Source organism: Plectrocnemia conspersa, unplaced genomic scaffold (assembly GCF_051122295.1).
Source record: "Plectrocnemia conspersa isolate PC_06_02 unplaced genomic scaffold, ASM5112229v1 ptg000010l, whole genome shotgun sequence".
Taxonomy (NCBI): Eukaryota; Metazoa; Arthropoda; class Insecta; order Trichoptera; family Polycentropodidae; genus Plectrocnemia; species Plectrocnemia conspersa.
The window spans coordinates 11,764,248-11,787,458 of NW_028277174.1; the positions used below are offsets into that span (position 1 = coordinate 11,764,248).

A 23,211-nucleotide genomic window follows, 5' to 3' on the forward strand; every position below is an offset into this window, starting at 1 on the left:
AATACATTTTTTTTTTCATTTATTATTAAATATAAAATCATATACGAGGGAACTCAGAGGTTTGACCCATGTCCCGGGTATTGAAAAAATCTATGTATTTAGAAATCCTAGTTCGGACTAAACATAATCAAAGTTATTTTCTGTGTCTAGCTTACTAAAATACAACCACAAAAGGGGAGATGAGTAACATCTCTACTTAAAAAATCAGGATTATTTTAGTCGGAACTATCATTTTTGCTCTTATATTTGAATATTTTAATTTAATTTGAATATTTTAATCCTTTGGCTTACGTTGGTGATTGTATTAGTTTTGTTACCTGCTCGCTCGGAGACGATAATTTAAAAATTTATTATTTATAGGAGTTGCCATTATATTGATATTTATGTCGACACGATAGATTGGTTTCAGTAAGATGTAAAATTAGTGTTATGGTGAACTTAATTTATTTTTCTTTTCAATGTGACAATTATATGTGGCACCGACATATTTTTGTTATAAATCCTTGAAGCATCGCTAAAAAATCTATATATACCATTTATATAAATTATTTAAGAACTTTTAAAATTTTAATTTATCCGTAGTATTCATGAAAAAATTAGGTTGTATACATACTAGGTGACAATAACTACAAAATTATTTTTAATAAATTTCTGATACACTCAAAATCACAAACATTGCTGAAAACAATACGCTAGAAATTACCCTAAAAGACGGCCGTTTCGAGTGAAAATCTTACTAATCCATCTTCTATCATGCAAATATCTCCACACCTGCGACCATACATATTACATTAGCATAGACAACGCGTGCGTCGAAAAGGAGACTGACTGAGTCGTCGCTTTCGAATGGAATTCCATGTCGACCTTTTCGAGTTGCGCCCTTCACGAATCAAATTGAGTTCACCTGTTGGCTGAGCTCTGGCTGGGGTCTGACAGCCGGCTGAGAGTACCGGTTGGGGTCCGACCTCCGGCAGTCGAGTGTGGGCCGCCGTTGTGGCCCGTCGAGTTCACTCTCTTGTCCGATACGATTTTTTAATTCGATCTTTCGATTTTCATTCACCAGAGTTCTTGGATCAACCGCAAGGAGACGTCGAGTGCTGTGAAATGTCAGTTTGGTTTATATTGCTTCATTAAAAATATTTATCCAAATTTTATATTGTGAAAGTGTGGTTTAAGAAAAGTAAAAATATTAATATTTTGTTAATTAATAATAATTTAATGACTTTATGATTTTTTCGGTATGTATTTATTATTTTGTGTACTTAATAGTAGTGCACGTTTAAATTTGAGTGATATTGTATATTATTTATTAAATAAGAATAATCAATATTCAGTGTCATTTTTAGTAATATTTTATTATAAAAATACTATATTAATTAAATTTTTATATATATAATATTCTAGATTTTTTTATTAAAACAATATTTTTTTACTTCGACGTTTGCTCGTTAATAACAATGAGTTAAAACTAATACCTATCAAATTATCTAAATATTGTCGTAATTAATACAAATTTACTATATAATAAAAGTAGCGCAACTTATAAGGATTAGCTACCTAACTGTAAATTAACCATAAATAAAAGTAGGTAATGATAATGGACAGTAATGATAATTACCCATAAACGAAAAGCTCGTCTAACAGAGAAATCATGTTATTATATACATATAAAAATAAAATCAGTGTCATTTGCATTGTCCATAGTGTAATTTACTTATAACTGAACTTTTCTGTAACGTGCATTTTATTAAAATACTATAAATTTAAAGTAATAAATCCATATTTACTTAACCTTGTATTTTACATATGTATATATTTTATTAAAATTGGTAGCAATACATTTCTAGTGAATTTAGTAATAGGTAGTTTTCGAAATTTGCTATAGCAGTAAACCTAGATATCTGCAATTTGATGCTATACTATAAATAATACTCATTAAACTGCAACAAATCAAGCGTTATATATTTAACTGTTATTTGAGTTAGTAAAAAAATATTTAAAATATTATATTTTTAAAAGCAAAAGCTCTAGCGAGCTTTCAGCGCCCGTTCAAGTTTTTATTTTTATTCGTAATATATCGTAATAGTGATAATCGAAAACCCATGCTAATTTACGTAACACAATTTAATAATCATAAAATCTATTAAAATTAATTCAACGCGAATTAAAAAGTCATCCGGCGCGTCATAACATAAAATAAAAAGCTGCATTATTAAATACTTTTACCGAATTCGTTATTTTTCCATTACGTATTTTTACGTAAAATTAACGATGACAGTCGCGTCTATGGCTTGTTACGGTGATTTACGTAATTATCATTTTTTACGTTGCATCATAGCTACACTTTAAACTAATCTGCCCGATCTTTGCATGTATAAAGGTAGTAATATGACTTTGATTGGTCAAGACACCATGATTGGTGCATTTTTGTAGACTCATAATGATTACGTAAATTTTGTGCAAACTCTGTTTTACAACAAACGCAATATTAGAAATTAATTATATTACGAGAAAGAGGATAAAACAAACACTTGATGATTATAGAGTACTCAAATCAACCGGAATCATTTCGTCTGTCACAACTATCCAACGACTGTGATTTTGCCCAATGATGATGATATAAAAGAAAGTTTTACTTTTATGCTTAACACGTGTGCTCAGTTTTAAAAAAATACATGATTGTTTCAAGGTATAAATCAAAGCATTGTTAGCGTCCATTTTCGGTTCGAAACCCAACAATTACCGCTCTCTGTATTTTCACGTATTATATATAGTATATTTTCTTTGATTTTGATTCGTACAAGAGTCAAAAATTATATGGATGTTAAAATTTTACAGTGCTATTGTGTTTTTTTTGTTGTTTAGAAACAATACGCAAAAACGCTTTCTGTTCTTAAGAAGTACCATTGTGCGTTTGAAAATTACACTTGCAATTAATACGGATGTATTTTGTGGTTAATCAGAATCCTTCTATTTTATGGCAAACTACCTTTCACTTCTCGTCGGAGAATCTTCTCGTGGTTTTAAATAATTGAAGACGCTCAATCAATCACTTGTAGTGTTCCTGCGTTTATATACTTCAATGTGCTAATTACACTATTGCGTGAATAGAGCTTTTACTAATGTGATTAAAATAATAATGTACTTTTATAACTCAAAAATTATTTATGGTACAAGGTTATTTTTAAATTAGAATTAAATTTTAATCACGTGATCAGTCAGTAATTTATCATGCTTTATTGTATATATGACTCCACAGGTAGTATCATAATGTATCAATTGATGGTTGCAGAAGTTATTTTTCTTTTATAAGTAAAATTTAATACATATGATATTATATATGTATAATACACTAATGTAATATACAATGTTTTAATTGCACTTCATTGAAAAAATAAGTCATAATAAATTTTCCGTGATTTTTTCGCTGACAATTTACTTATAAATTATGATAATCGCGTACACCAAAATTTCTAATTTTATTTATTTTAATTCAGTCCTATGCTTTAGCAATCGTGAGAATTCTGCGATTGAGCTGACTGTAGATTCACTAATTATTTTTTTGTCATATTATTCATCAGCTTATCTACGTTTACTTTTTATTGATTCTCAAACAGAACTGTATTTTATTTCAGTATTTTAGCCATTTTACAGTACTGTACGCAGTGAATTTTTTGTAATTTTAATTATTTTCAATATCAATTTACATTTTTTAATACTGTACAGTGACATTTAACATCTGATAAAATCGCTGAGCGAAAGATTATATTCATTGCAAAATTTGATTGATTTTCTATAAATATACAAGTTAATTAAACGTCTAGATTTTATCTTATTTTTTATCGATTCGTGTTTGCCATCGGCGTGTTGCATCCAAATTGAAAATTATTACCTCCTGTTAAAAGGTCTCAGCGTATTTTGATATCTTCGAACTTTACGAGTCCAAAATTTAAGATGTACAATTTATATAACAAGCCGAAAATACAAAATGGCAAACGTCTGAGTAGCTCGCGTTGCATTACAAAGTCATTAGTAAAATGATATGTTGCAATCGCATGTGACATCACAACGAAACGGTGTTGCTAAACCGTTCGAACTGTATTAACCATAATAAATGTGAAGAAATTGATCGTGTGCGTGAGCTTGTCTCTCATCTTTCAATTCATATTCACGACAGACGATGTATTGCGAAATAATTGAGCTATTAGCGAATTGTAATCATAGTACACGTGCAATTGCGTATTTTGTCAACGGAGCTTATTTTGTGTGAATTTGCTAGTCATTTATTGGTAAGAATTTATTTTATTACCTTAAGACATATTCACTATCAAAAAAAGTAGATGTTTGTGTAAATAAAGCTTTTAATATATTTATATTTTGGAGATTTTACAAAAAATATTATATGAAAATATATTTTTATTGTATTAATTTTTTTTTATCAGCTTTAAATACTACAAATTTTCTTGCTTGTTCTTAAAATTTTTCATGAGCTTTTTGACCACGATATTTATTCTAGCAGAATTGCGCTACTAAAGCATATGTTTGAGCTTTTTGATTTCTTTTATTAAGGTTCCTACATCTGTTTAGATGTGTCCCAATTTATTGTACATCTACGAGAAACTTAAAAAGATAAAAAGTGTAATGCTTAATACTTCAAGATTTTTTGCTCCTGATTTCCTAAATAGCAACCATTTTCCTGCTGATATTTTCTGTTTATTTTATCATTTCAATTAAAAAGTTCAGTTTTTTGATCAGTTCAGTTTTCTGTGATTTTATTCCAATATGTTCTGGCAAAGCTTATATTGAAGGTTGATGTCTCATTGTTCTTTAGTTGCTGTCATGACTTAATAACATTAGCAGTTATAAAGTAAGTTTACCAAGAAACATATTATTAAGTAAAGATTTTCAAATTTTCTTCTACAACAAACCTAAAATTTTAATCAAAAAAGACAATAAGCTGTTGTCAAATGATAAGTTTTTCAAAATTTTTTTTAACTTTTAGTTTATTTGTATTTATATTTTATCTCTTTTTTTGTTATTTTCCTAAAATTTTCATCGAAATAATTTTCTGACAAGAATTTATTTTTTCGTAATACTATTTCTACCAAAACTTTTACCCTTCTTATTTATAAAGTGACATCTATAATTACACAGTAAGCTTACTTGTAAAATAGCTGTTTTCCAAATATTTTCTTTTTACGAGAAACTTTTAATTACGTTTTTATTTTCATTAAAAAAGTTCATTTTCCTAACTATGATATATTCTTTAGGTGATTGTATTCTAGCATAATAATTCTACCAGAGATGTGTTTCAGCTTTTCCTCTTATTTGTAAGGTTTAGTAAATGACTTAATATGTAGCTTTAACAGTTACATAGTAACCTCACTAGGGAATGAATTGTAAAATATTAGTTTTCTAATTTCCATCTACAAGAAACTTAAAATTTTAATTATAAAAGACAAAAAATCTTTTTTTGTTATTAAATGATTTTATATTTATTAAAAACTACCTATTTTCTAGGTGGCGTTTTTTGTTAGTTTTCCGAGCATTTTCATTAAAATCATTCTGTTTTGTGATCACGATATATTTTTTTATGATTTTTGTATTGAGCATTGATTTATTAAACTCTCAATTGAATCTTATCCTCTTCTTCTTTTTAAGATGAGGACTAAAATTTACTATAAAATATTGTAAAATAGTATTTTTTTAATTTCATTCTACGAAAAACTTGAAATTCAGAAACGTTCTTGAAAATGTCTAGTTTTCAATATATTTTTTTGTGATTCTATTCAAAATCATAATAAAACTGCTCTACTTAAGCTTTTATATTTTTATTTATCATGTAACATTAGTTGTTACACATTGTGCTTACTAGGAAATATACTTCATTATAGTGTTTATTCAATTTCCTTATACGAGAATCAAAAATGAGGAAAAGCTAAACTATTTGCGCAGTTCAACATCATTTTCACATACGCAGTTTTATTGATTGGTCTTAAAATAATAAATAAGATACTGTCATATTTATTATTTTAAAAAACTTATGTTTTACTTAATTTTATTGTGCTATTGGATATATATTGTATAATAGATAAAAATAACGTATTCTAATGCTATGAAAATATTATATCTTTTATAAACAATTATTTTTTTTGTATACAATTTATTTACACGTTTTATTATTAGACATATATAGCATATTATAAAAATAGTATAACATAAATTAAAAAATACACAATAAAAATAATATCAAATAAATACAACTCTAACTTGGATTGTTTTGCCAAACAGTGGATAAAATAAAAGATGTTTAGAAGCTGTTCGATGTTTAAAACACATTCACTGCTGTTTTATAGATTTTAATAAGTCATTTTTTCTCTTAAAATTTTCATAAAAAAATATTTATGGAATTTTGAGGATTTGATAGTAAAAAAATTTTCATGTTCAAAAGGGCAACATTTAAATATTAAAAAAATATTGGACAAAATAGTTTTAAAATATATTTAATAAGTATTAATTTATTAAGATAAAATAAGTTTCTTGAAAAACATCTTCTGAAAGTGTTTATCTTTTTATTTTTGTATTTGTACAGTTTTTACCTAAATGGCTTTCTTCAAAGAAAAAAGCCATTTTTTTAACATTGTTGAAGTTCTGAAGAATATTAGATGTATTTTTGAACATTGCTAGTTTTTAAAATGAAGTCTTTCAATATTATATAATCAAAAGAAGCGTATTCCGTAATTTAATTCACAGTTCAATCTTAGAAAAGAAAGTGTACGTGAATGGACAGATGCAAAGTTTTGCTATGAAGAGAATAGTATTAATGTGTATAAATAAGTGCGGTTTTTAATTATGGAGTTAACCATTCATGTATTTATATTTTTATTTAATTAATAATATATCCCGTAAAAATGTTTCTTAATTTAATTTATTTGTTATTTTAATTTAAATAACGGTTAATTGATTATTAAAAAAAAAAAATTTTGCTACACTCTGTCTTTAAAATGATTATTATCATCAATATCGAAATAGATTATATAATTTAATATTTTTTGTAACACATCTACGTAGCCCTTTCCCATATGTATATAATCACATTATGTAACAAAATCAAAGCTGACCTTACAAGCAACCTGTCAAACTCACATACTAACACACGTATCATATTTGACATTTCAACAATTAAAAAAATCTTGAGCGACCTTTGACTCATACATAAAATAGGATACGGCTCTTACACTCACACCGACATTTTCTCTTCCTATCATATGTAAATTTGATGACGCACTACGTTTCTAAGAGCAATAATAATACAAAAAAGAGATGTTGGTCATCTCAAGAGTCGCATCCGAAAACGAACAATCCGCGTACCGCTGGTACGTTTTTAACCTTTACACATATCCCGAGGCAAAATTCCACTTTCACTTTTGCGACTCGAACACTATTATATATACACAGACATACGTGTATAATACATATATAAATACACGTATATAGTGACTTATTCCCCCCTTTTTGTTTTTGCAGAACACCGGCCAGTGCATGGACGGCATACGAGGCGCGAGTGACCAAAATGTAAAGAGACCGTTCTGCTGTTTAATTTTGGCGGGACGGACTTGACCTCAAAGGCTTCGATAAAAGTGTCAATCAGTGCCAATTGTTAATTAGAGAAACAATACGGTGGATACATGCGATCGGTTCGCATTGTCGCTTTATCGTAGTGCTATCGGACAATGCTTCAGCCGAGAGTGAATGAAAAGGGTTGTTCTCGTGATATGGAGGTAGTACGCAAAAGGAAAATGGCGAGGATCGCAAGAAGCGGATCTTTAGGACTTTACGCAATTATATCACTAGTTTTCCTAGCAGGACTTGCACTATGCCAAGGTAAGTCGATTCATTATTGTGTTTCGTCCGACAATCGCGTAAAACGCTGTTTCGTGTTGTGTTGTTGCTGTTTTATTTTTGCATGCAAATTAAATTGTCGGATAATTGAACGTGGGTATCGCGTGAAAATTATTTTCGTTGTTCCCTCGTTGATTTTTACATTAAAAAAAAGCTAACTACTACTTGTAAATTAGCAAGATAACTATGCAGATAAAATATCAATTATTTCTTAGTATTATTAATAATTAAAACCGTTTTCATTATTAAAAAGCTATTTTGAGATAACAAACACTAGATTTAATTTAATATACTTGAATTAAGCAACATTAATTAGTCGAGCGGAATTTCGTTGGACATTTTTTATACCGTTTTTTTTATCCGCATATCACCAAGTACTGTTTTTCTTAAGTGTCTTCATTCTTCAGGCGGACACGTAGCGGTTTTTAAAGCAAATCGTCACGAAAACCCGTTTAATACACCCAGGAAAGCAAACATCTCCTTATGAACCCCATTGAACCTAAGCATTAGATACACAAAAAATATGTTAGATCTAATCTAAAACTTTGGGAACTTAAACATATTTTTTATTAATATATTATTATAAGAAGGTTTTCATCACCTACTTCTAACGTTAGTTTTATTAATAATAACGCAAATAGTATAATAATTTGTATAAGTAAGAGTTTGCTATTTAATAATAGATGCAGCGCTATATATTAACCGCTATCTAATTTATGATATTAACCATATATAAATGGCAAATGTTTTTATAAATATAATTAAACTGTGGAAACATTTTTTTTAGTTCTAAGTTCAGGAAAATACTATATTTTGTTACTTATAAAAACAAGTTTAATACTAATACATACATGTATACTAATGTATTAAAAAAAAATAATGAGCTAAATTCAATTCATAAAAAAATTATCACATGTCTTAACAAAAAAAATACTGCTGTCAATAACCTCAGATTAACATTTATTGCGATTTTTTACTAGTAGATTTGTTGATTTTAAGTTAAGCTTATTTTCTAGATACATTTCTATGTACAAGTACGTTATTATTTGCTATAATAATACTTATTGTTTCTATATACAATATATTATCTTTTTTTGTCATTTAGTATTCATTCTTTAGATTGTATTATTTCCTAAGAGTGATATTTTTTTTATAAATAATAAATATATATGTATAGGAAAGTTGCGTATCATGACAAGCTATATAATATATATATTAAATTCAATTTTAGATTAGCAAAAAAAATAAGAATATTTTCATACTGAAACATTTCGTCTTAAACAGTAAATTATTTCAATGTTATATAGTAAAACATATTATACATGTTTCAGTATATATTAATATATGTTTATTAATAAAAAAAATATCAATTTCTTTGTTGTATGTGTGATATTTATAACGTATACACTATAAATTAAATGTTGATTTTATTAAAATTTTAACTAAAACTGTACATACATAAAAATCAATGCAGAGTGCTTAAAAGTAAATTGATAAAAAATATGAGTTAATGGTTTTGTCAGATAATAATATCCTCTTTTTATATTTATACACAGTCAATGTTGCACAATATTTTCATAAATTAATCTGTTTTTGTTGAAAGTGGAATAAGTACATTCGAAATAATTATAATTTATGACTTTACTGCCTTTCATAACTCATATTCACCATAATTACTTCACAATGCTAAGCGTAAAAGAGAAATATGATAGAAATATAAATTAGTTTGTGGTTATTAGTTATCTTATATTAATTTACTTTTTATACTTCATTTATATATTCATTATATTATTAATAAATTTATAAAAGATGTGCAATTATTTATTAGTAAACTCGATTATGTCTTTATTTTAAATATTATTTTTTACGTTAAAAAATATATTTTGGAAAAGCCACCTTAAATTAAAATATAAATTCAAAATTACTATTGCTTATATTTTTTTTCATAGTTTCAAAATCATTTTTAGATTGATTTAAACGCAAACCTTTGAATATCTCAATGTATGAATAAACGGACTTATGCCACTTTCAAAAACTACGGCTCGTTTAAAATCAATGGAAATATTATCCTAAATAATTATACAATTTTTTTTTACAAATCTAACGGATTTTTAAAAATTGATCAAAATTATTATTGTAAAATATTTACCAATTCCTATATCTCGATACGTTTTTATTGTAAATTATTTGTTACAATAGGGCTAACAAAATCAACAACTACTAAGTAAAAAATAAGACACCAAACTGAAATCAATAGATGCTAATATACACAAACAAGCTCAATTTTATTTTAATTATTCATCCGTGAGATTAGAAAAATCTTGAAAAATTAAATCAGTGATGATCGGTCGCAATTATTATAATTTAATAATCACAAAATCTGATCTACAGGATTCTAACCAAAATCTTTTATGTGTTATTCACTGACTTACAACACTAGTATATCGTGCTGGATACGGGATTCGAACCTAGGTCTTTGGGTGTGTTTTTTTGTTTTAAAGTTTATTTTAATTTTAATGATAGAAAATATATTTTTTTTTCTAAATATATAACCTTCTCCTACTTTTCGGCTATATGTTTAATTCAACCACCACTATACGTTGTACGCTTTGAAGCAAAATATTCCAATAGCCCTCTTTTTTACTTCCAGGAAGTGTTACATTGATGGAAATAAATAGTAATCGGAAGGAGTACGGTCTGTGGAATAAAGTGGATGAGTTCAGTTCCTTGATTTTATCGCGTCAGTTTCACTAGATTATGACGCACATTGTCGTATTATAGAACAGTTTGACTTCTTTTGACATGTGCAGCCCTTTTTTACTTCCTCGTTCACAAATATCCAGCTGATTATAATAGTAGCTTGCTTTTATTGTTTGGCTAGATTTAAGAGTTTCGTAATGCACAATACCTTTGCAATCCCACTGTGGGCCAGGGCTTCGAGGCCGATTTGGTTACTTGACCTTTGAAAAAATACTGTTTTCTACAACGATTATTGTCGTATAATACCAATTTTTTATCTCCGGTTATCAAATGATCGAGAAAAGCCGATCATCTTTAAGATTCAGAATTTTTTGGGATATGCGGATATTTTTTTTTCGCTCAATTCGCGTGGAACCCATTAACCTTGTCTCCAAACCTTCCTAATTTTCTTGTGTGTCTATGCACTGTTGAATCAGACTGGTGAAGTTTATCAGGTAGCCGATGGATAGTTTGACTAGGATTTGCTTCCATGTCTGCATCTAGGACATTATATTTTATCTTTGCTGTTGTCCTATACGCACGACCATTTTTGCTATCGTAATTTCTCGTTAGATTTGTTTAACCATTCTTGACATTTATGGATATCTAATGAATCACATGCACTATCACCAAATACGTCGAAGTGAGAATGCACGTTATCGAGCGTGATAAAAATAAGCAACCCTTCATATGGCTGATGATGAGCAGTTAGAGGTCAACCCAAGGAAAGTCTATCGAAGCCAGGATTAGTATATTGGCCCTGATTATTAAATTTCATCTTCAGATTTCTAATGCTATTATCACGTACTCGTTGAAGTAAACAAAGCACATAATACAGTACCAAATATTGAAATCCGCGAGATGTTCAAGATCGTCACGATCGACTCCCATGAGAGGCTCACGATCACCTTTCTCTCCGCGGCACTTTTCCCTCTGAAGCTTTGTTTGTGTTGGTGATTTCGCGCTTTGTGTCCACTCTCACTCGAGGACCTCCAGAGGTCCGGGTGGTGGTCATTTCTTCCGCCAACGTGACCCCGTTTGCGCCCGAGTGAACCACCGACCGCGCCTGCCTCGACGCTAACCCATAGCACTCGGCAACCGGTTCGCTAACGAGCACAGGCGGAGACAATAATCGCAGGTGCCTACCGCATATTTTTTTCTTTCGCGGAGTTCATGTCCGTTTAGGCATCGTCGCGGAGTGGGCTTGTGAAAGTAATCATTGATTTGATTTTGACTGGTCGTGATATTTTTTCTATTTTTTTTTTAGAAATTACACATCATGTTTTATACGTGATAAAAACGCCTACCGATAGATGTGCGAATCGCGTTGATTTGTTGTGATAATTTTCACGATATCTCAATATAAATTTTCACAATAATACTAATGCTTACATTAAAAAAAATCAATAATAAAAAATATAAATTTAATAAATTTGATTTATATATATGCTAATAAAACATTAAATTAATTTAAGTATAAAAAATATAGCGTTGAAATATCACACGCATTTGGGAGTATGTAATTAAAACATCATTTTTCATTCTTAAACTATTTTTTTAGAGTTGTATTTTATTAAAATAAAAATACGTTCAATATAATTATTTTTTTAGGTCATGTATCATTGAGTGAAACATTTTCTTCACTCTAACGTTTGTTATATATGTATATTAAATATATTCGCATTCGTAGGTCGTGTTTACAATGATTCTCATTCTTATATATTATATAAACTGCTCGAAAATATTGTTGTACTTCATAGAAACAGTCAATTATGAAACGTGTTCTTTATATTAATAATTCATCAGTATTTAATAGTTATCGAATTGGTTTAAGATATTCAGATTTACATGGGCTATATTATTATTAAATATATAGTTGATACTATAAAAAATCTATAACTAAAATCTAGTGTGTTATTTAGTAAGCACATCTTTCACAAATTAAGACGTATCTCCCACTGAATTCTAGTGTTGATACTTAAAAAGAGTACTTTTCTCTCACAATATTTGACGTCTTCAATCGATTCAAACCAAGTGTTTGATTTTTAAATATATACACTCAATGGATCACTCTATTATAAATGTGAGTTTCATTAAAAATACAGTTATCTATTTGTAGACAATTATTATTTAAATGATGGCTTTCGGTAGGTTTTAATCTTAAGTATTTACATACGGTTTCTACGAAGACGTGTTATATAAAAGCTTCTTCGAAATTACATTCTAGTGTATGTGTATGTAAATGCGTACCGTTGCAGTTAAATTTAACTTGCAGCGTAACTGTTAATTTGCTGTAGTCGTGTTTCGTCACACACGTGTTAAAATCAGTTATTGTACATAGTAAATGATTCATGTTAAAGTATATTTTTATAATAACTTTGTTAGTAAAATATAAGTAGTTTTTTTGTCGAAAAGTTATGTGATTGCAAATCTTAATTATATGTTTATTATATTGCATAACTGATAAAGAATATGTCAGATATACCAACGGTAAGATCTGATGTAATGACGCTGTCAGTTATTATTATCTAGGACCGCCCTAGGACCGCGACCCAGACTTGATCGACATCGCCGGGTAAAAGTTGAACGAGGCCTGATTTTTTACTGTCGTTCGGCTGGAATTCCGTTAACACATATACTCTAGCCACGCGTTTGTCTCGACGTGACTGACTGACCCAAAAAGGTTGCGTATGACTCTCGATTATCCGGCTGTCTGTTGTAAAGTAGCAATATAAAAAATAGGAATCGAGATGGCATCTCGATCATCCGGACGCAAAGTGTTGAATGAATAGATCATTTCGCTATAGACAGATGCGAGCGTTTTTTCGCCACTCTAATATGTAGCACGGATGTGTAATATCATATAGATAATGTAGTGAAATAAATCACATTATCGATTCGTAATAAAATAAACATAACGGGTGTATTCCTATCGTAATTAAATTTGTGATTTGGCCCCGTTTATAATATTATTCGCAGCCGTTAACTTTAACCTCATAAATTAAATGAGCGAAATCGAGTCCGTTAAACGCGATTGTCGAGCGTTCAAATTATAAGGTAACCCGTAAAATAATTTCATCGAGGTTTTTAACCGCAGAATTTTACCGATTCTTGGCCTACGTAATAACAAAGCGACGAATGAAAATTGTGTCACGACAATTATGACAATATTGCGTCATGCCAGCGATGATCTTATTTTCCCAAAAACTGTGGTTTTTCATATCACGACTTTATTCAAAAATCGTGATCGTGTAACATCACATAGTTGATATCGAGCATATAAATAATTTGAATCATGTTTCCCAAAATAAGTTTCCAATGTAAAAAAAAACTTTTTAAGATCGAATACAATTTTATAAATTAATATTGTATCACAAAATTTTCTTCTGAAATAATTTCAGCTGCAGTATCATTATTTTTATCAAGACTATAGCAACATACTCTTTAACAAATTAAAAATAACATTTTTATTATTTATTATGATAGATACAAGATATAAATAAAATATATTTTATTGTATATCATATTTCCCAAGACTAGTGTTAAATATACACTTTTTAAGAACGATAGTTTGTAATTTAATACCATTGCACAATTTTTATTAGCATTTGATGATAAACATGTAAAATTACACAATGAATTATTACCGTTGTGGCATTTTTTTTCTAGATATCATTGATCAAACTAAGAAATACATTTTTAGTAAAATTTACCGTTTAATTTTTTTGTGTAACTATTTTAAAAATGAAATTTGCATTATTTACTATGATAAGTTTTAGATTAAAGTACACATTAAAGCAATTTTTAATTCTACATTATAATTATGTTTTTTTTTAATTAAAAAATAACAACTTTTATTTTATTATTTTTGCCACAAAGATAAGATAGTTTGATAAATATGTAAAATTTCAGTATCACACTACGATATCAGTTTTTTGGATGTCGATTTAACTCTTAAAAAATTTCAGTAAAATTTATCGTATTTATTTTCGACAACTACATTTACTAAATAAATTAAAATTAAAATTATATTTCCATTATTTATTAGGAAAGATTATAAGTCATAGTACAAATTAAAGCAATTTTTAATGGTACATTATAATTATAGATTTTTTATAGAAATAGAAAAATAAATATAATTAAATTTTTGGTCTATTATGTTTTACAAAACTTGTAAAATGTAATATAAACTTTTCAAAAACTAATCGTATTTTCATTTTTTTGCCGCAAAGATTGAAAAAAAGTGCTCATTACTTTCAGTTCTAGATTTTCTATGGATATCATCGATTTTGATTTTTAAAATTTTTAGTAAAAAAGATGCTTTTTTTATAACTAGTTGCACAATATATTTTTTTTTTTTTGTAATATATTGTAAATCAAAGTACGAATTTAATAAACTTAAAGTATAATAATTGATATCAGATTTCAAGTATGAATTTTTTGCTTAATTACTTTTTTTAACACAGGCTACAAATTAACTGCTAAAGAACAATTAATAATATATTATATGATAATAACACTTTATTAAAATAATGAATATTTTGCCAAAAAACTTACATTATTAAATTATTTTTTAAACAAAATTATACAATCTTAGTAGTGTTTATTTTTTAAGATATTAATGTTTTTTGGATACTTTTTTTTAATCACTTTTATTTAATAAAATACTTAAAATATGATTGATTTACATTTTTAATATTTATTTTCTTTTGCTATGGTACTTAGTACAACTTTAAGCAATTTAAATAAAAAATCTTGGTACTAACTTATAATTTTGATTTTTTAAAAAGCTATATATAGAAAATCAATATTTTAGAAATAAATTATTTTAAAAATGTTATTTTTTAGATGATATTTATATTTTTCTGCTAAAGTCGTTTTTACATTTTTATTAAATGCATATTTTTTTTTGCTATTGTGGATTTTATTTAAATCATATTTTTATATTTGCTTGTAATAATGTATAAATATATGTATATTATCATTTATTTATTAAATAAACATATATAAAAGTATATAATCTTAAAAAGATAGAATCAAAATTATTTATAAAGCGAAACAAAATGAAATACAATACACATTACAACAAATTATTTGGCAACTTATATATTATCTACTTTTAAAAAATCATAATTGTATCATAGATCCTAAAACCAAGTATTGAATGAATTCAATATAAACAAACATGTTTTTAAAGATGCAATAAAAGTACTTTGCCAGTATTTTCTTCAAAATTAAAATCTGAAATATAATTATATTTGTAGAAATAAATGTTATGCAATGAAAATTAGGTTTCACATTAAAAAATAATTATTTTTCTTTGTTAGAATTTACAACCTTATTGAACACATAATTCATTTTTATAACTTGACCTTATACTATAAAATATGCGGGTACGTTATTATGTTAATTGTGTTAATTTCCGCCGATTTGGCAATTTGCCTTTCTAATATCCGATATTGAAATTTTCAATGTTCATTGTCGGATCAATGTTTTATGAACCGGTTCACTTACAAAAATAACGATTTGACCATCGTTAATTAGAAGAGACGTGATATAATGGTTAATTGATCGTTTTGCTATGTTGCAATAATAATTTCAAAATCATTTTTATTAAGTAAGTGTTAACTTTGAAAATGTATGAAACATAATATGTTACACAAATATGTCTGAAACAAACACAGTGAGAAAGTTTCATTGTCACGCATTTTAAATTATAAAGTGCACACTGATGGTATTTATTTTTCAATTGTAAATAAATCTATTTTTTGACCTAATTCAATAACCAATACGATTCAATTTGTTAAAATAATATACAAAATGAACTTCGTGTGGGGTTTAAATATTTTTTGCGTCACTTGTTCTGATTTAACTTGCTCTTGTAAAAAACGCAGTCTTTCACTCGGAATAAATCAAGTGCTTGCGACACGCAGTTGACATATCGTACAATAAAAAATCTGCTCAAAGCTTATGAATAAGATTCGTGATACTTTCGCGTCTGTATAGCGCTTTTTATTCGAAGACTTGTGTTCATTTTACTTTTGAACGCAGCGTATATAAAGGTTGAAAAAGTTTAACCCATTTTATCTTTTGTAAATGGAAACGAGCTTTTTGCTCATTGTGCTCCGAATTATAATGTGTATGAATATTATAAATATTCCGTTTGACATAAACATCCATAATCTGAGTCTGTGTTGTGGTATTCGATCGGCGCGTTTGGTTCCCGCAAGAAAATCGGTCAATGAGTTCGTATTTTGTCGGCAATCTTCGACTGCGCTCGACTATACCGTATACAAGCTAGGATCTATAGATCTCTGTGGATCATTGGTGCACTGCTGGCTTCTGACCCACTTTTTTCATCATAGGGTGAACAGAAACAATGATAAGCATTTTAAGATATTATCTTATTGTAATGATAAAGAAATGAGTATAAATAATTGCTAACCAATGACCTAGATTTTTGAGATGTTCAATCAATGATACATAAAAAATTAGTATTAAACTTTTATTATTTGGATCAAATTGTTAGTATATGTAGGCCATTAGATATTTTATAAAAAATATATTAATATTATGTATATGACAATATCATTAAATTTATAATTGTGGTAGAATAATTATCTTTTTCCAATGATTTTAAAATTTCAATAACATCATGTTATACTGCTCATAATAAAGCACTAAATCAATTGAAGAAAACATAAAATACAGTAAATTAAGTAAATGTCCATGCAATCTTTGAAATAATTTTTTATTTTTTTATTTTTTATTAAATATTAAATTTTGTAAACAAGCTTTATATTTAGGTATGCACATATAGACTATATGTTCTACTAATTTTTGTCTTGTTATTTATTTAACGGTGATTGTTTAAACAAGCTCCGAGAAGCTGTTATTAATACATTTGCTCGTATACACATGCAAAAGTTTCACAAAACCGCTAGAGGTCAACGTGTTAAATTTGAATGCCACAGGTTAAGATTCCATACATATAAAACTCATCGTCTATTCGATATTCAAGGTTGTTTACATCTATTGAAGATAAATATATTACATATATAGTATGATCGAAGAATTTTGCTCACTCCTACGTCCTCTTTCGAGCTTTCAGAGGACAAAGAATTTTTTTTATACTGTTAAACATTCCTTGAATACCTTTGGATGACTTTGGTAGAGGTCGATACACTCAGGATCAAATTTTGAAAGTGGCACTCACCATAACGATCTTTTCGGGTTTTTGGCGTTGGTGAAATTAGCTTCCGTATACGTGAGTCAAATTTAGGACGTGCATATATTATAATTAAATTAATATCAGTTAGATCCACCTATACGAATATTTTATTTTTATATGTATTATTTATACCGCAACCAAGTTTAATAATTTGTATAATATTATGTCATATAAATAATTTATATTATTCGGTTGCCGATTTTCCGTTAACTTTTAACACTCATAGTTTATTGGGGCAATTGTTATTACACGTAGTAGTTGTAAAGTTCGCATTTAATGAACGAAATGCCTAAGGGCTTTGGGCTAAGCCTCAAATCTAAAAAAACGAGAGCAACGGTAAATGATATTTACACTTTAAATTACTCTTATTACGTGAAGAAATCGTATATAGGCGAAGGCGGAGATGACCTTGAAATAATTGATGGTTTTATACGAAACTGTTCATTAAGCTCTGCTTCGAATACTATGTCAAAAGGTCGAATTAAATTTAATGTTTATGATCCATAATTTTCATTGAAAAATGTAAAACCATAATTACAGTCAATGTTTATTATTTAAAACATATATTAAAAGCTCATTAATTATATATTTTACTTTGAAAACGAGCAGTTAAATATAATTGTTTTTAACCAACACATTAGTTGTAGCTTGTTGTAATTTAGCATGGAGAAAATAAGATTTTAGCTCGTTTTGCCGCACATTTTCTTAACTAATCACACCTGTGTCATGATGCCTTTTAGAGTATTTTCATATTTCGACAACTGCTCCAAGGCATCGATTAATATTATACGGTCCAAATTGACTCGCCCCCTTTCGTATCGAAATTGCTACGAAGTCGTAACTGTTAATGCAATTACTGCGATATTCGTAATAAGTGCGGCTTACCTAACATAAAAAATGTGATGATATGAAGACAAATAATGTTTGTTTTTTATACGATGCAAAACCGTAACGAAACGAGGGCCGATAATTATTAACGAAAATAATTGCACACTTGAACTCATGTGTGTATGTAATATACGTTCCGTTGTGCAATTTATGGTTTATTTGCAAATCGAACGTCCCAGATAGGAAATAATGACGAATCGATTGAAAAAAAATACACATTGAATCCGAATAAATTAGAATCTGACCGCTGATAAATTGATTCGGTTTGTTTATAGGTGACATTTTATTGAAGGCTAATTTTTCAATTAAGTCGAATTTAGTTCATTGACATTTTGTATTAGATATTTCTAAATATTGGGTGGTCAAGTATTGATTTATTATAAAGAGATTTTATAAAAAAAATATTTTTATAAACTGTAAAGTTAGGAAACCTTATATTGCAGTGATTATTATTTATTTTATTGTCATAAACATATTAATCTAAAGAGAGAAGTTAACATATACATATGTTTTATTTGTCGATTATTTTGCATTGGCAAACAGATTTTTCCTCTGTCATTTCATACGTTATACAATAATTTGTCGATTTAATTAACTTCATTAACAATTTTTTTTATATTATTTTTATATCTTAAATAAAGCTCTTGGGAATATTTGATTAAAATAATATTGTATCAAATGAGCAAAAATATGTTATAAATGGCCAACTTATTTTCTACTATAATTCTTAAAGCTAGTCTGTTTATTTGTATATTTATTAATAAAGGCAGTGATTTTACAAAAAAAAACTTTAATGGTAGTAAACGAGGAATTGTGTTGATATATGATAAAGTTAACCATGCTTTACTTGTAAAAAAGTTATCTAATTTCGGGTTTTCTGAAGATCTCATAAATCTATTCTCAAATTACTTGACCAATAGATATCAATTCGTCAAGTATAATAACTCTTTTTCAGAACGATATAAGACCCCTACTGGAGTACCTCAAGGATCCAATTTGGGTCCATTGTTGTTTTTATTGTTCATTAATGACATAGAAACAGCAATAGAGCATTCAGATTTTTTATTATATGCAGATGACTTGAAAATTTACAAGAAAATGCATTCGATTTCTGATTCCCTCGACCTACAGGAGGATCTCAACTCTATATGGAAATGGGCTTGCTATAACCAATTGCCTTTCAGTGTAAAGAAATGTCACACAATTTCATTTTCAAGGTCATTAACGCCGGCAAAATATTCATACCATCTAGGCGGATATTTTTTGGAAAGGTTTTCTTCAACTAAGGATTTAGGAGTGACTTTCGAAGAACGTTGGAAATTTAGCCAGCACATTGCAGAGACTCATAGCAAATCCTTAAAAATGCTCGGTTTTATCTTGAGAAATGCGCGTTACTTCAGGAATACTTTAGTATTGCGCACTCTTTATGATACTCTAGTCCGCAGCATACTAGAAACTAGCTCCATCATTTGGATCCCAGGCGTAATGAATCAATGTAATGAACTGAAGCTGGAAAAAGTACAACGTAAATTTCTTCGATATTTATACTTGAAGGAATACGGGTATTATCCGTTCTTGTTTCCCAGTGCTTTTATTTTGGGAGCCCTGGGATACGTTTTTTTGTCGACTCGCATAAGTGTTTATGTAATTAAACACTTCTGGAAATTGCTAAAGGGCATCGTAGACAATCCTTCAGTGCTCGAGCAGCTTCAAATGTGGGCTCCTGAAGGTGGATATAGTTCTCGGTCGCGTCCACTATTCTTGCCTGTTAAGTGTAGAACTGGAGCACTTGCCAACTCTTCTCTGGCCAAGGCTATTTATCTGCTCAATTCTGTCCATAGTAATATTGACATTTTCTCTTGCACTTATGGAGTTTTGGTTCAGTTCGTATGGGACAATGCACACCTGTTGAGGTGATTTGTGTCTGTTGTTTTGTCTTGTTTATATTTGTATGTATTATGATGTATTAGTACTTTTGACTATCGTGACGCATTAGGTTTACCTGTCAGGTCACGATGGTTATAATTTTAATAAATAAATAAATAATATATAAAAAAAACTCAAATCTTTTTTACGTATTTTTTCAATAAAAAATGTCAGTTAAAGCACATTTATTTTATACAATTGCCAGTATAATTAACGTAAAAATAGAAGGTACTAGTGAATTAGTTCAGATCTTAAATTCCCAGAATTTAAGTTGCTTTAAATAGCACATACTTATGTAATTAAAGCAATGATTTATTCAAGTGAATGACAGTATCTAAACGTGACAGGAATTGACTTGTATTAAGAGCATTTGAAATGTGCTTTAAGATAAAAAAATCATGATCAAATATACGGTATAACAAAGCTGAAGGCAACAGAATTTATCTATTCTAAAAATAGATTAATATATATTACTAGAAACGAATTTAAAATTGATTATACAAACTTCCTCAAAAATTAAATATAACGACGCATACACCTGTCAAGCGTGATTTAGATAATGCAATAAAAAATAAATTATTAGAATTGTTGTGATGCGTATATAATTCAAGGGAGCTTTCTCCTCGGCTGCACGTTGAGCTTATCGAATTTAAATCCTGCTGGAGTAAAAGCTTTTTTCTCATGTCGGTGTCAAACACTAAATTATAATATTAGTACATAGATATAAAACACGATTCGACACAGCAACACCGCGTCAGATTTCAAAGTATGAATCACACAAGGTGAGCGGCATGGTACCTGCCCAAACGATCGGGCCGAGCACACGAGTGTGACCCACAAAAATTCTCAATTGATTGGAAAGTAAGTCAGCTATGAATACACATGTGTGTATGTGTTTTTTTTTATATCCGTCTTTAGAAAACGACCCGGGCGTACGACTGAGGTTTTTAAAAGTCGCGTGCCGGGTTGCAGGTTCACAGATGATCGACGATTGATTGCGTACGTAAATACGTGTACGTGACGGCACATTAACGTACGTGAATGTAACGTATAATGACGCCCATTAATCACACTTAAGGTTTGAGGGAAAATTTTTAATCATTGGATAAATATTTCATTTCATAATGCTTTCTCTATATGGGAATGTTAAGGAACTTATAGATACAATGACATCATAGTTTCTAAGTTTAAAAAAATGATGAAAATAGTACAAGTTTTGTAACGCTATTTAATAAATTCTGATCATGATTATATAAACCTAAGAATACAGATATATCGTAAAAAGTTTTTAAACCTTTAAAACAGTAAATTGTAGTACTACTTACATAACCCACATTATCTCTACATATTTCCATATAATTTTATAATAACTATAAAATTATCTGACATGTAATTTTATGAATTGCAGTATATCTAGTATACAGTACTATAAATAATTAAACGCGTTTAAATTATTCTTTACTTTAAATAAGTAAGCTAATATGGTAAACTAGTTAAATATTAATAAGACAAAATAGCATTCCTGAACTAGAACACATTACTGTGGCTGTTAGCTAATCAACCGCAGCGTTTAACTGTGATTTGAGTTAACTTTAAATGATCGATGTCCATCTTATTCAAATTGCCATTTTCTCAACAGCAGCAGCTGCTGTAATAATAACGTAAAAGGCGTGAGTACATTTCACGCTGTACAGAGCATGACGATGATCCAAAACAGTGGATAAATCTCAATGGTGATCTATGATTGTGACTAACATCTAAATTTCGTGTGTGACCGTCGAGTCATTATATAATATTTAGCTCTTAAAATCAAATTGTATTATATAGTAAATATATTTAATTAAATTTAATTAAACAAATTAAATACCACCATGGTGTGTAAACACAGATAGATAAGAAGTTTTGTACAGTTTTCATGGTCCATGGAGCGCTTCCATATACTTCTCGTGATGTTCCATAATGCATCACTGCTGTAATTGGTGGTAAACATTTTTTTTGTAATTTTTATACACCCGGATGGCATTATTTTCATGAATGTCGCGTGATCGTCATCACTAGTTGTTTGCCTACTTTTTAGGCAAAAAATCCTAAACGGCCACTGCCGAAGGTCACATTCGGAAATGAAAGTGTTTATTTAATGAATATAAAACACTTTATCATAAATTAATTTATTTTATAAAATGTTGTAAATATATTTTTATGCTAATTGAATCGTTGTATTAAATTTTTTCATTTATGTTAATCAATATGGTAAGCTAATTTGCTTCAACGTTGATTATTTTAGCTCGTTTTATTGTATACTTTGCAATTCTTGTTTACAATATCTTTATTAATGATCAATACGATCTTGAGATTTAGATTATTTTTTTAGCTAACTTTTAAACGAAACGCTTTGTTAGCAATTTATTGAGCCATTTTATTGGAAGAGTTTGAAAAATATGCTATTGAATCTTTAGGTCCATTTCTTATTTCTCAATAGTTTTTAGTTTTTATCATTATCATTAATTTATCGGTATCTTTATTGT

General features: G+C 28.4%; 1 protein-coding gene across 5 annotated transcripts in view; it reads left to right on the plus strand.

Annotated features, from left to right (window-relative positions):
* The first annotated feature begins 826 nt into the window (after positions 1 to 826).
* LOC148230626 (uncharacterized) overlaps positions 827 to 23,211 on the plus strand; it is a 75,651-nt gene continuing 53,266 nt past the window's right edge. For 3 of the 5 annotated variants that reach the window (XM_088194273.1, XM_088194274.1, XM_088194275.1), the window contains exons 1-2: positions 897 to 1,106; positions 7,528 to 7,884. In XM_088194273.1, the coding sequence (XP_088050399.1) occupies positions 7,734 to 7,884 (151 nt within the window). In that variant the 5' untranslated portion in view covers positions 897 to 1,106; positions 7,528 to 7,733. Of the gene's footprint in view, positions 1,107 to 7,527; positions 7,885 to 23,211 lie in introns of all 5 variants that reach the window. The other 2 variants (XM_088194276.1, XM_088194277.1) reach the window with 2 other exon arrangements.